Consider the following 14,663-nt stretch of genomic DNA (forward strand, 5'->3'; position numbering starts at 1 on the left):
TTGTTTTTATTATGCTCGTTTCAGAAGTACACTGATGCCGTTTTTTGACTAAACCCAGGACGGGGAACAACCTTTCTATTGAGAAAAAGCAGTTGATTTGACAAAATTTTAATTTTAAAATCGCATCTAAACAGTAATACGTAGCCAAATATTAATACTAAATTCAAACATTTCAAATAAATGTTCTGTTTGCACTCCCACCATACAGGTAACATTATCATTAAACCGTGTTTGGCAGTCACGTGGGTTCGAACCACGTGCGATCTAAACGCGTGTACTACAGCCCCTTCGCGGGCCCACTGGGATGCACCACGCGCTACTAATGACGCATAATAGACGTCTTCCATCGTCTGATAACACCGGAAGCGCGTAAAAATCAGGTGTCGTGACGTCACCATCAACATAACGGTTACAATTTCATACGCCTTTCGTTAACCTTATTAATTGTCATTATCATTACGAAGGTCATCAGAGTTCACATTTTCTCGTGTTACCAGCAAGTCCGAGGATGCTCTAATCAGTGTCGTACCTCTTAATGACCCTCTTTGGGACAAGATTTTTCAGCTTTTAAAAAGCTCCAATGATTTGTTAATGATGCTAATGGCAGGCAGGGTTTGGCTCTTAGAAAATGCCAATCAAGAGGCTTCGAGGAGTTCCCGCACGTCGCATTGCACGCCATGGGAGGAAAGTGACGTCACGCCGTTGTCATGGTAGCGCTGTACCCCGAAAGTTTCTTGGAAAGACTCATAGTTGGCTTTCTATTTTGCGAATAAGCAAATTGTGTTTATTGAGGCACGCATCAAAAGGCGAAATCTGTTTTAATAAGTGCGGAATTTTGTTCATTAGGCTAATTGCCTGAGATTTCGAATCGATTACCGAAAAGTAATTATGAAATTCGTAAGCTATTTAAAATGATGTAGCGACAGAAAGATGAGCCGGAGCTTGTGTCCGTTGTATTCATGCAAATCACAAGTTAACTTAATTGGCAAAGCCTTCAGGACATCGCTTATAAAATGAATTACTCCACTACAAGCGTTTATTAGAGCGTTCACTTATCGTAAAGCGCCTATTGTCTTCGCCATGCCCGTATGTCCGTCTGCATGTAACAATCTGACTCCCAATGGATAAAATTTCATGAAATTTGGTATTTAGATCTTTTAGAAATATATGCACAGCCTTCCCAAGTTTCATTAAAATTCGACCAATAGCAATCCGCCAGTTATTTATTTAATATTATTATTATTTTTATTTTTTTCTACGTAGTAAGTTATACAATTTAAGTTATTATGTATCATGTCCGTTCGTCCATCTGCATGTAACAACTGACTCCCAATGGATAAAATTTCAGGAAATTTTATATTTATATCTTTTAGAAAGATTCGACCAATAGCAATCCGCCAATGATTATTTATTTATTTTTTTTTTTTTTTCTTCTACATATTGTAGCTGAAGAACTGGTTATTATGTTTGTTGCCGTGCGCTGATTGGAGGAATGAATAGGCAATATAGTGTATTTATTTAAGTTATTATGTATCATGTCCGTCCGTTCGTCTACATGTAATAACGGATTCCCAATAGATAAAATTTTATTTAAATCTTTTAGCTGACAGCTGTCTTTTGGGCACAGTTTTAGAGATCTATTGTTTTCTTCCGAGATATAAGAACAGTATAACTGTTTGAAAAATGTTTGTTTATAAACATTTTAAAATAAAATAATTATTTTAAAATTATAAAGTAAATTTTAAAATAATTGAAATAAAAATTAAAAACAATTACTTTTAATCATAAATTAGAATGAATTTTTTGTTTTGTCTTTTTACTTGCAGGCGTACCTGGAGAAGGCTTGTCCTACTATTGGAAAACCCGAACACTGACGTAGTTGGAGGAAACATTGTATCATTTCTTTTTTTTAACTCTACAAACTAGTGGTTACGTTGTTACTGCCAGAAGTCAATGATGTTAGGAGAGCCCAGACCATACTAGCGTCCTTCGAAGCATGTCGGCCGTCAGCGAACAGGTCCATTGAACCTAAAAAAAAAATCTCGCACCAGAAACTGCTGATACGTGTCAGTGAGGTCGAGTTGTATGGGAAAGAGGCTTACCCAGGAGATAGTTATTTATTGCTTTGCTCCTACTTTAAAAGAAAAGAAGGCATCCCAACTTGGCCTTTTACGTGACTGGAAACAATGAAGACCATCAGGATACGTACTCTTGAAAGACGAAGGTTAGAGGGCCAACTTACGCTACAAGCGATCGACTTCTCCATTAACCCAACGACATGTCTCCTAACTAGATGCTGCTTTCATTAAGTCATGGGTCTTTTCGCCACCCACTTGTGGATTATCGGAGGCTTCATTCTGTGCAGGACAACAATTGGGTCGTGCGAAGGGCCTTCGTCTGTGTTTACTAACTGTGGCGGGACCATGAAAGATCCTAAAGGTACAATCCACACTCCGAATTTTCCGAATGAATACCCGATACCTATTACCTGTCGGTGGGTCATAGAGGCCCCCGCGGATAAAGTGATAGCTATTTATTTCAGCCAGTTTTACATGCGCGAGGGACTAAGCGCTGCCGAGTACGCCTTCTATTCGGACTCTCGACTACATATGGGTAAGACCGATTACGGTACCATTAGCTCGAATCGAGAACCAACTTATCTAGTCACCAATAAACCCGTTCTGGTTCTGGACTTTGTCGTTAGAGAAGCTGGGAATATTCATATGAGAGTGCGCGAGTTTTTGTTGGATGTGTTTGGTTTTAATATCACCTATGAGATTATCGGAAGGAATGAATCCGTGAGGAAAGATGCGTGTATCTATCACCACTGTACGTTCACGGGTAAATGTTTTGCATCTGCAGACTTCTCTGTCTACTACTGCAGCTGTTTCTCCGAATATTTTGGCAGCGAGTGTCAATACGACCCTAGTTGTAGTCCAACGGCAAGTAGAAGCATATGCCAAAATGGAGGCACCTGTAGGTAAGTTTTCTTTTATTTTAAAAGTTCATAAATACGTTTAAAAATACTTTACTTTCTATTTTGTATTATCATTTGTGAAATAGGCTTAAATAAATGCACAGTCTTTTAGCGATAAATAGATATTAAAATATTTTTTATCTAATAGTACTCATATCTTCCACGAGAGGGCGCGATTACGGACATTCTTTCCTATTAGCATTTAATATTTAATAGATATTAAAATATTTTTCGTCTAATAGTACTCATATCTTCCACAAGAGGGCACGATTACCAACGTATATACTGTACTTTCATATTAGCTATAAATGGATATTAAAATAAAATATTTTTGATCTAATAGTATTTACTCATATCTTCCACTAGAGGGCGCGATTACGAACATATTTCGTATGAGCTATAAATAGATATTAAAATATATTTAATAGTACTCAGATCTTCCACTAGAGGGCGCGATTACGAACATTCTTTCCTATTAGCATTTAATATTTAATATTTAATAGATATTAAAATATTTTTCGTCTAATAGTACTCATATCTTCCACAAGAGGGCACGATTACCAACATATATACTTTCATATTAGCTATAAATGGATATTAAAATAAAATATTTTTGATCTAATAGTATTTACTCATATCTTCCACTAGAGGGCGCGATTACGAACATATTTCGTATGAGCCATAAATAGATATTAAAATATATTTAATAGTACTCAGATCTTACACTAGAGGGCGCGATTACGAATATATATACTTTCCAATGAGCCATAAATAGATATTAAAATATATTTAATAGTACTGAGATCTTCCACGAGAGGGCCCGGATTATGAATATATATATATTGCTATTAGCGATAAATAGATATTAAAATATTTTTTATCTAATAGTATTTACTCATATCTTCTACTAGAGGGCGCGATTACGAACATATAATCTATGTCGGTGCTGTTTATTTTAACCTTCGCTGTTTTTAAATCGTACTACAGCACGATGCAAATCGATATTTGGCGCGTTTCTCTTTGCTCGTGGATAGTTGCAAAGTGCCTCAACCTAAACTCCATTTACACCTTAGACACACCTACACCTTACATTCGTTACATTTACATAATTCTCAAAGATTCGCAAAAGTCTTTTTATACACTTCTGTTCTCCTTGATTTATGCAGCAGAAATTCCCGTTCGTCTGCAAATTTTGTTATTCATGTCTTTTGCAAATGCTAATTTTCATGAGCGCGTGCGCTGAAAGTATGAGAATGTATCGTTTGGTTCCGATGTCGCGTGCAAGTATTATTTAAATATGGATACAATAAAACTTCAGTAAAGATGGCGCTGTACACTAAGTGAAATTGACACATTTTTGCTTCCTTATTTGCATAAAACAGTTTCGCCTTACCAACAGAGAAAATTGTTATGAAATTCGAAAAAAAAATTATTATTAATAGGGCAAGACGTCAGAAGTTACTTCGTCTGGAACTGAGAATGATATTCTAATATTTTGACAACCACATATACGCAATATTCCATTAAATGTTTTTCATGAATCTGCAAGTATTTCAGCAATAAAACGGGATTTTGAGGTCCACGAACTAGAAACGTGTCATCAGATTTCACAACTTTATTTATCAAATTTTATCCTGCATTGCTACAAACATCATAAACAGGGGCATTTCATGAACCCCCCCCCCCTTTAAAAAGCGTTGTCATATGCGTGTGTGCAAGTTGTTTTTGTATCCATTTAGTGAGGTAGGAGGTGGGGTGGAGTTAATAAGTATCACTCTACAGTGCATTGACTTAATTGAACAGGAACGCTCAATATGCCAATGATGTTTTGGAATTAAACCTGTTATGTGAAGGATAATGAACTTGACAATGTTGCACACTTACCGAAGCATATCCAGGTCGTAAACCGCTGTGGACTTTGTACAGTTTACTTCAAAGAAGAACTAACGGCTACTCAGCAGTTATAAATCAAACGACTTGACATTTTTAGTCTGCTATAAGAGAAACAATTCGTGTTTTTGGACACAAACAAGGGGTTTAAATATGTAAAGTATATACAGACATTCCTCACTTTACATTCTCCCTACCAGCTATATGATAAACTTCGTTTAACGATTTCCGCTTAACATTCGGTAAACAACGTTACTTTCAATAATCTTCTGCGCAGAATCGAAAAACCAAAAGATGACTCACCACATTAACCAACGTGTCTCTAACACCTTAGATTGAATGAAAAGGTTTCTAAATAAATTTCCATTTACTTATTAAAAATCAAAAATAAATAAAAATTAAATTTAAAACTTAAACTTAAATTTCAATATTCAGATTATTTTATAAAAGAAATTTATTTATGCAGCAGAAATTTTTACCTAGTTACTTGTCTAGGTATTGCAAACATTTAAATTTGTTTATGAGTTATGTTTAATACAATATGCATTTTATAAAATTAATCTTTGTTTTTTTTTTAGTATTATTTGACTGATTATTAAAGCTGTAAATTTATTTACTATAATACTTTAAAGCTTTTAAGCATTTAATTGTATTATGGACTATAAAATACATATATTAATAAGCTTTTTGGATTAGCGCATGCGCGAAAAGAAAGAACTTATCACGGAAGATTTGAACATAAAATAAAGATGTTTTATCACATGCATTTCATAAAATTAATAAATATTTTTATTAGTATTATATGAGTGATTAACAGCTGTAAATGTATTTACTATAATACTTTAAAGCTTTTAAACATTTAATTGTATTATTAACTATAAAATACGAAAATAGTACTAAGCTGTTTAGGTGAGCGCGTGCGCTGAAAGAATGAGAACTTATCACGGAAATTATTACTATTCATTACAAGTAGAATCAGTTTTCATACAAAATTAAAGCCTTTACCATAAAAATTATTATTTTTTTAGTATTATTTGAGTGATTAACAGCTGTAAATTTATTTACAATAACACTTTAAAGCTTTGAAATATTTAATTGTATTATGGACTATAAAATACGAAAATATATAAAATAAAAAACAAATAGGCTGTTTCGATAAGCGCATGCGCTGAAGAATGAGACCTTATCATGGAAGATTTTGATGAATGACTCGACTTCGTATTTAGAAACTGATAATGTAAGTTATTAGTTCTCATTTCGTGTACAAATCGAATGTTTTCATATAAAATTAAAGCCAGTATTGTACACAGTCTTTACCATAAACAAGAAGCGAATATTAATCCTTTTGTAAAAGCGATTGAAGCGACATCTAGCGATCACCCTACAATAGCTGTTCTAGGTTAATGGAATGCCTGTGTATCATCCGTAGCGCAGTTTACTAGCGAACGAATGTTTTTGTTCTCCCGTCCTCTAGACGCGTGCCGCGAAAATGAAACAGCATGGGAGGCGAAAAGTAGATTTGGCGTACGATCATCGCAGGGCCGGTTCGTGTCTACTGCCTTACCCTTTTAATGAGCGGGCGTGCTTCTCCTTTCGCTCCCAATGCACAACGGTATTTTCTTGCCAGATAGCTTATTGGCTGTTTCAGATCTCCAAGGGGCCTCATCCTTAGGCCTTGTAAACCATCCAGCGTTAAACTTGGGTAATGTTTTAGGCCTTTCGTTATCCCCTTACGTCGCTTTGTACAAAGTATGCAGACTGGTAATGGAATTATCGACGACCCGGCCCTTCTATTAGATTGAAACTACTGAGAGAGAGAGAGAGAACACAAAAATAAGAAGAGAGAGAGAAGTCTTTGGTAATTGAGTGAATTACGTTTCTGTATAAATTATGAAAACCAAATAAAAACTTCTGGTGGGGGGGGGGCTCTTGAAGTATGCACCCATCCCAAGCAGTTCAGGGCAGAAGCTTCAAGGACGAAACTTTTGAGCAAACTAGATTTGTTACTTAGTGCATCGATTTCATATTGTGGAGGTACTCCACAATGAGCTGCCTTGGTATTGCACTACTTTAAATAAATAAAAACATACTTCTTCTTTGCAGCAGTATTTATTTTGCGTAGTGCAATATCAAGGAAACTCGTGGCAATAGAAATGTCCTATTTGGTATCAATGCGCCAACATGGAGTATTAACAACCTATTGTGATAATTTTAGGGTAGCTTCTTGCTCTCTAAGGTACATTTTTGCATAATGTACATCCTTCAATGCCCCTTTGAGCCAAAGATGAGTAAAACGTCATAATTCCATATAAGGAATGAGCTAATCGCTTAGTTTCTTCTGGTATTGAATGAATTTTAATTAAACTAAATTTAACTAAATAAAATTAGTTTTGATTAAATTTTTGAGTACTCAATAACTATATTAAAATAAAATGAAAAGGAAAGAAAACCTTAGAGGGGAAACAATTCATTTCCCAACGTTATTTTAATAATAATTTATCTATAGTCGAATTATTAAAACTGATTAACGTTGTTTTAAAATATATTAAAAGATTTTATAAATTTTAAAAAAATTAACATATTTTAAAATCAATTTATGTGATGTTAATATTGCAAATATATTATATACTTATTTTATTAAATAATTTAAAAATTATGCAGATCTTCAATATTTTTTTTTTAAAAAGCCAGGGGAACGTGTAATAAAAGGGACCGTCCATGTTTCTTTGTGATAATGGGGGAGGAGTAAAAGATAGATAGATAACAGAGTTAAACTGATATTCAGCTCCCATCTGGTGATACTGCAGGATACCAAACAGAGAATGTTGAACACTAAGCCTAACGTAATGATTAATAACATTTGGTTGAAGGATTTTTTCTTTTACAGTCAAGATTAAGAATTTTTTTCGAGCAGAGTTCAGTCTGCAAAGGGCCCTCGTGGGTAGCACAGTTGGTAGGATCGCAGTCCTCCCCACACCGGGTGGAAAGGATTTTAGTTCGAGTTCTGTCGATGATGGGAGGAATTTTTATGGGCCTTTTTCACAACGTGGCTGAGTTAGTCGGTCTCAGGCTCTGTCTTACCTGATTTCGAACTAGTTGGACAAGAATTTGTAGGAGTTAGTTGGGCTTCGAATCCATAGTTAACATTACATCCATTTTGTTATTTTTTCATATTTATAAATATTTGCAAATCTCTCGAATTCTTTTGCAAATCTTTTCAAAGGAAATTTCTCTGCAAACATTTCGAATTCTTTGGAATATTTTCCAAACTCTACAACGATATGGAGAAAAGCGATTTCAAAAAAAAATTCCAGACTCACCCAGGTCATTCCAAGAGAGTTCCCATTTTCAGTAAGTATCAACGTGCATTCCAAAGTCCTACCAAAACAGGACATCCCTATTCTGTATTTCCATATGGGGTTTTTCACTGCCCGGCTGTCATCTGGAATTATCGACCGGTATGTGCTTTGCGCCTTACCATTTTTTTTTTTAGTTGGTCACGAGCTGAACAAAATAGCCTTCTCTTTTCTTATTCAGACGCTTCCAGCAATACTCAGATCTATCCATTTACCAATTCAATGTCCAAATTATACTACTGTTTCCTTATGTAAGAAGTTGTGTCCCTCAGTTACCAGTTGTGAACGATTTCTTGCGTCTTTGTAGCCTCCCCAACAAGATTACAAAAAAAACCCATTCTCTGTAAATCATCTTTATGGCGAGTTTTACTCGCATATATCAACAAGCTCATCCACCATGGGACTGTAAATCAAACGTATCTAGTTTATTATAACCTTTTTTGCAAGCTATAGTAAGTTTTTAAATACTTTATCAGAGTTTAAAAATTCGATTATCTGAATGAAAAGTGTATTGTTTATGAAACTATAAAAAAATAAAGTTAGAGTATTGCTTAATAAAGAGATCATTAGTGTCGACTTATCATTTTTCGAAATAATTAATTATGTACGTGTCAAGAAGCGCTACATTATCTCCCTTGCTTTCGCTTATGATAGTTCGACTTTGTGAAGCAGCAATATTATTTACAGGCTCTGAGAGCAGATGTCGCACCATCTTTTGAACAATAAACAGACAAGCGGATTCTAAATGCAATTCGAAATTTTAATAATTAATCATTTGAAAGTACTTTCGAACATCTCATATATTATTGGTGTACAGAATCTCTGCGACTACTGGAAAACAGATGGAATAAAGTTTGATACCAGATAGGAATGTGCTGTTAATTATGTTTTGGACATGGAAAAGTGTGAATGATTATATCCATCTGTATAAACTAGCTTGCTACGTTAACAGTTTGAAGGTCTTCTATTAATACGAGGTTGGACAGACTTTGTGTTCTGTGGAACAGTGTCTATCCTTACTACAGAGCATCATCCAGCTTCTCCAACTTCTGTAGAAGTTTAGGAATTGGTTCTCTGTAATATCGATGATTCAGATCAGTCACTAGAAGCGTTTAGAAACCAGCACAGCTCTCGCAGGTCTGTTATTTCTTGAATATTGCAAAGTGTGCAGGACTAGATCAACAGCACTACTGCAATCAGTTTGAATTTTCCAAACTCTGGACAAGAGTGATGGACGATTCTTTCTAAACGGAGTGGTTAAGCTTAGATAAGCCACACAGTCCTCAATTCACGTTTACACCACCATTTCACATGCTTCTGAAAGTCTAATTTTATCAATCTTGCGTTACAGTAAGATAATCTGGTCTTTCATCCCACTTTATCTTTTCTACAGTATCGAAAGAATTCAAATAAGGTTTGTTAACTTTCTATACTCAAGTTTCGTAAGGATTGATTTTTTAAAATGACTTTCATCCAGGTAAACTTTCGCTTTATTTTGTATGTACCAGTTCAGTATCTGTACCCGAATTTAAATGAAGATTCGCATTCATCTACAGTGAGTCTTGAGGGTATTGATACTTACATTGGACTAACTATGTTCCAGTAAATAATTACACCGATCTTATCTTATCAAATGGCCCATATTATCAAGCTGTCAGCCATCGCCACCTAAACATACAGACATCACACATGCGTAGCTGTCCAATTCCGAACTCGAAACACTTTGAGACATAAACTTTTGGAAACTTTAAAACAAACAGAGAAGGACCAAACTACTCGAATAGTTTATTCCTAGTTATTGCATGGTTTGAACACTAAAGCCCGTATGCTTTGGACATTATTAGCTGCCAGAGAGAGATGTAAACAAATGTTCTCTGTATTTAAACAAGATGGTTTGTTCAAACAATCAGTTGTTTGAATGGCATTACTGAACAAACCAAACCACTCTTGAAAGGGAAAGTTCTGTAATATGATAGCAGTAGATTGGTACAGATAAGAAATGCGGGTACCTGTTTCCTTACACAGCTCTTCTGTAACTTCAGTACACGGAAAAGGAAGCCTGATTAGGCTGTCAAAGGGCTTTTTTATCCCCTTCTTATCTCTTTATACATGGAGTAATAATGCATAACACTAATTATCTCGTTGTCCCCATGGCAACAAAGCAAGAGGATGATTAAGTTTCCTATGCAAGAGGTTTCCTGTTATAATCCTCCTGTTGGCCACGTACTTTATACAATAACCAAAACAGAGCCATAAAAATTCTTGTCACCAGACTCCCTTAAAGTTTCTTCCACCCTAAAATTAATATGTGGCCTGTTTTACTTGTGGGATGTAGCTTTGAATTAAACCCTTAGATATTTATAAAGCCAAAAATTATGGAAGTTATTTTATTCAGGTGGAACTTCCGTGTAAGCAAAGTTCGGGATTTTGTAATTGGGTCAAGATCAAAAAGGTTTCTAACACCACCAACTAGAAATGGTCTTTGCAGATTGGAGTCAACAACTTTGAATGTTTGTTCGATTGTCTTTTTTGATGCTCATGGTAAAGTTTAGACAAACAGGGAATTAGAGCTGCTTAAATTGAAATGGAAATTCAGAGGGAATGATTGCTATATATGGAATGAATACATCAGCCGTTATGGTGGCTTCTGTGACATGAAACAGTCTTCTTAGGCCAATCACGTTCCATTGCAGTGTTGCAACAGAGATATTCCTCCCATCTTTTTGCTGTTACGTTGATGATACACTCAAGCCTAAAAGTTTAGAATCACTGCGTAAGACAACAATTTTCGTTTATTTATTTTCTTCTTCTTAAAATTAGCTATGACAATGTACAGTTTAATATATATATAAAAAAAAACAACGCACTACAAAGTATTTTATGATTTTTTTATTAAGCACTGAAAAATTTACAGCAAAATAATTTTGAAATGATTAATGTTAACAACTATACTGGTTTTTCATCAAAATATTCTCCACGAGCTTTTATTATTGACTTACACGAACGTGGCATTCTGGAGATTAATTTCAAAATTGTGTTTTCAATAACATTACTCCGAGCGATATGCAAGGTTTTACACAAATTTTATAAAAATGGGAAGACTTTACGGACTTGAAAGTCTAGATGATCCCATAAAAGCTCTGTTGGGTTTAAGTCAGGTGATTGGGGATGGCTACACCATAATTTTCAATAACCCCTCCTACTGTTTAGTTACTAGAAAGTCCTTGCACAGCTTAGAGCTGTGTTGCGGGTCATTGTCTTTTCGTAATATAAAATTTCTTCCACAAAGTCGAAGTCCAGAGGATATTGCATTAAGTTCAAGAATGTTTTTAAAGTCTTCTTTTCTTAAAAGTCCTTCAATTCTGACGACATCACCCACTCCAGTAAGACAGAAGTAACCTCAGATTATGATGGAAGCACCATCGTGCCTGACTATAAGTATAAACAATGTGGCGCCATTTTTCCTTCAATTGATCGTCTCACATAAACTCTACTCCATAAATCGGATTCAAAAAGTTCAAATTTGGATTCATCCGTCCACAGTCCGTTTTTCCACTCTTCAATTGTCCAATGTTGATGGCGCTTAGCCCAAGTCAACCGTTTCTTTCGATTGTGTGGTTTTAATACGGGTTTTCGGACCGCTACACGACCATGAATTCCTGCTTGACGAAGTTTTACACTGGATTTGGACCCTGGAGTTTCTTTGTTGCTATTGAGCTGAGCTCGGATTTTAGGTGCAGTAAGCCGTCCATTGCTTTTAGAAATCAGTGCTTTGGTCTTATCTTTTGCTTCCGTTGTTACCTGTGGTCGTTCTGATCGCGGTGTGTCCCTTAACCTCCAGTCTCTTTGATCGTCCAATGGTAGTTTGTACTCCTTTAAATGAAACACTTAGTTTTTTGCCAATACTTCCAGTGGAATAGCTTTCTTTATACAGAGTTATAATAGCGCTTCTTTTGTGAACACACAGTTCCTTATTCCTTGCCACATTTATCGCGAAACACAAAAAACTTACACCAACACACTTTCTGAGTTCTCGAAGGTGCTACATTTAATTGAATTTAGCCTAAAGAGAAATGCGTAGAATTTAAATTAATTCCCTTAACGGTCTACCTTTTAAAATGAACCTGGTAATTTTGAGATTAACCTTAATACAACATTATACGAAGGAGTTGACCAACTTACGAAGATAATCAATTATCAGTAACTTCGGTTGGTAGGACTACCTACAGTTCGTAGGTCAAACACGCTTATTGACATTAAAATTAATGTAGCCACATTGAATGGGAGAATGGACAGTAGTAGAAAACTCAATTAGAAAACTTTGAATTCCTTGAGGTCGAAATATTCTCTTAAGCCATCGATGGCAACCTTTGTTAACTCTGGCCACGTTCTCGTCCTCAGTGCAGAGTGAATGATGATAAAAGTACCGCTTCGCGGACCGAGGGTGTAGAAGTCAGTTTCTCGCACTGGGATGGTTAAACAGGTTGCCTAGAGACCTGATGCATCGTCTTGAGAATCGCAATTTGTAGTTCAGGCACGCGTCTCGGTTGTGTGACTCAATGTCGCCTTCTTCATCGGAGCTCCTAGCTCGTCCGTGATCGGCGAGGATAATTTGTCTCGCTGCAGCACTTATTTGATCAAAGGTATTGCCGCTTCCGCTCCATCCCTACAATAATGTTGCGGAAGGCATCCAAACAGACACATACAAGGAATGTTCACACTGCTACTATGTACGTTGAAGCGTGGTGTTGCCTTCAAATAATATCTAAATAGCGCCGCTATTTAAAAAAAAAAACAAAAATCTCCTCTTCTCTTAAATGGTACTGGTTAAACACTTCTATTTATAAAAATACGCATTAAATTACTGCGTTACATTTTTTACAATTAATTTTCTATTAAAAGAAACAGTTACCCATTAACCTACTAGCTAGAAATGGACAAATCCGTATCCATGGTAACAATATTTAATGAACCTGAAATTGCCCGTTTGTCTACCAGTTAAAAATGACAAATGCGTAACCATGGTAATAACAGTTTACCTCGATGAAACTGAAACTGTATATTTGCCTACCGGCTATAAATAGACAAATGCCTACTCGTGGTAACAACAGTTTACGTTGAAGAAACCAAAACAAGTACGCATTAGCCTACCAGTTAAAAATGGACAAATCCATATCCATGGTAACAACAGCTAGTCTTAATGAAACTGAAATTACCCGTTTGTCTACCAATCTCGATTTGGGAAAATCCGTACTCGTGGTAACAACAGTTTACACAAAAGAAACCAAAACAATTCAGTATTAGCCTACCAGTTAAAAATGGACAAATGTCTCATCATGGCAACAACAGTGTACCTTGATGAAACTGAAATTACGCATTTGTCTAATAGCTCGAAATCGATAAATCCGTATCCATGGTTATTAATAACAATTTACATTAATGAAACTGAAATTATGCATTTGCCTAGCTAGAATACGTACCCATGGTAACAGCAGTTACCTTAATGAAACTGATATTGTGCATTTGCCTACCGGCTACAAATGGACAAATTTCCACTCGTAGTAATAGCACTTTACGTTGAAGAAACCAAAACAATTACTTATCAGCGTACCAGTTAAAAATGGACAAATCCATACACATGGTAACAACAGTTTACCTTCATAAAATTGATATTGTGCATTTGCCTAACGGCTAGAAATGGACAAATCCGTAACCATGGTAACAACAGTTTGCCTTGATGAAACTGAAAATACACATTAGCCTACTAGCTAGAAATGGACAAATCCGTACCCATGGTAACAACAGTTTACCTTAATGAAATTGATATTGTGTATTTGCCTAACGGCTAGAAATTGACAAATCCGTAACCATGGTTTAACAACAGTTTGCCTTGGTGAAACTGAAAATACACAGTACCCTACTAGCTAGAAATGGACAAATCCGTATCCATGGTAACAACAATTTACATTTATGAAACTGAAATTACGCATTTGGAGCTAGAAATGGACAAATCTGTACCCATGGTAACAACAATTTGCATTGATGAAATTGAAAAAATTACTAATTAGCCTACAAACTAGAAATGGACAAATCCGTATCCATGGTGACAGCAGGTTACCTTAATGAAACTGAAATTGCACATTTGCCTACTAGCTAGAAATGGACAAATGTGTAACCATGGTAACAACAGTTTACCTCGATGAAACTGAAATTGCGCATTTGCCTACCAGCTAGAAATGGACAAATGCATAACCATAGTAACAACAGTTTACCTCGATGAAACTGAAACAAAATGATTTATGGTTGCCCTTCGAGATAATAACTACGCACGTGTTTTTAGGTTTGGGGAGGAGAGGGAAAGGGGAGGGAAGATTTCAGCTTAATGATTCTACGATGGTTGTTATTCAGATTATGGAGGAAATCTTGATGAGATTTTCTTG

General features: G+C 35.6%; 1 protein-coding gene across 3 annotated transcripts in view; it reads left to right on the top strand.

The window, feature by feature from the left end:
• LOC150086611 (uncharacterized) overlaps positions 1-14,663 on the top strand; it is a 180,182-nt gene that overhangs the window by 120,135 nt on the left and 45,384 nt on the right. For all 3 annotated transcript variants that reach the window (XM_090372621.1, XM_090372622.1, XM_090372620.1), the window contains exon 2: positions 1,827-2,980. In XM_090372621.1, coding sequence (XP_090228747.1) covers positions 2,313-2,980 — 668 coding nt within the window. In that variant the 5' untranslated portion in view covers positions 1,827-2,312. The remainder of the gene's footprint in view (positions 1-1,826; positions 2,981-14,663) is intronic.

This window comes from Mastigoproctus giganteus, chromosome 4, assembly GCF_048544385.1.
Source record: "Mastigoproctus giganteus isolate SK-2022 chromosome 4, ASM4854438v1, whole genome shotgun sequence".
In the NCBI taxonomy this organism is placed as follows: domain Eukaryota; kingdom Metazoa; phylum Arthropoda; class Arachnida; order Uropygi; family Thelyphonidae; genus Mastigoproctus; species Mastigoproctus giganteus.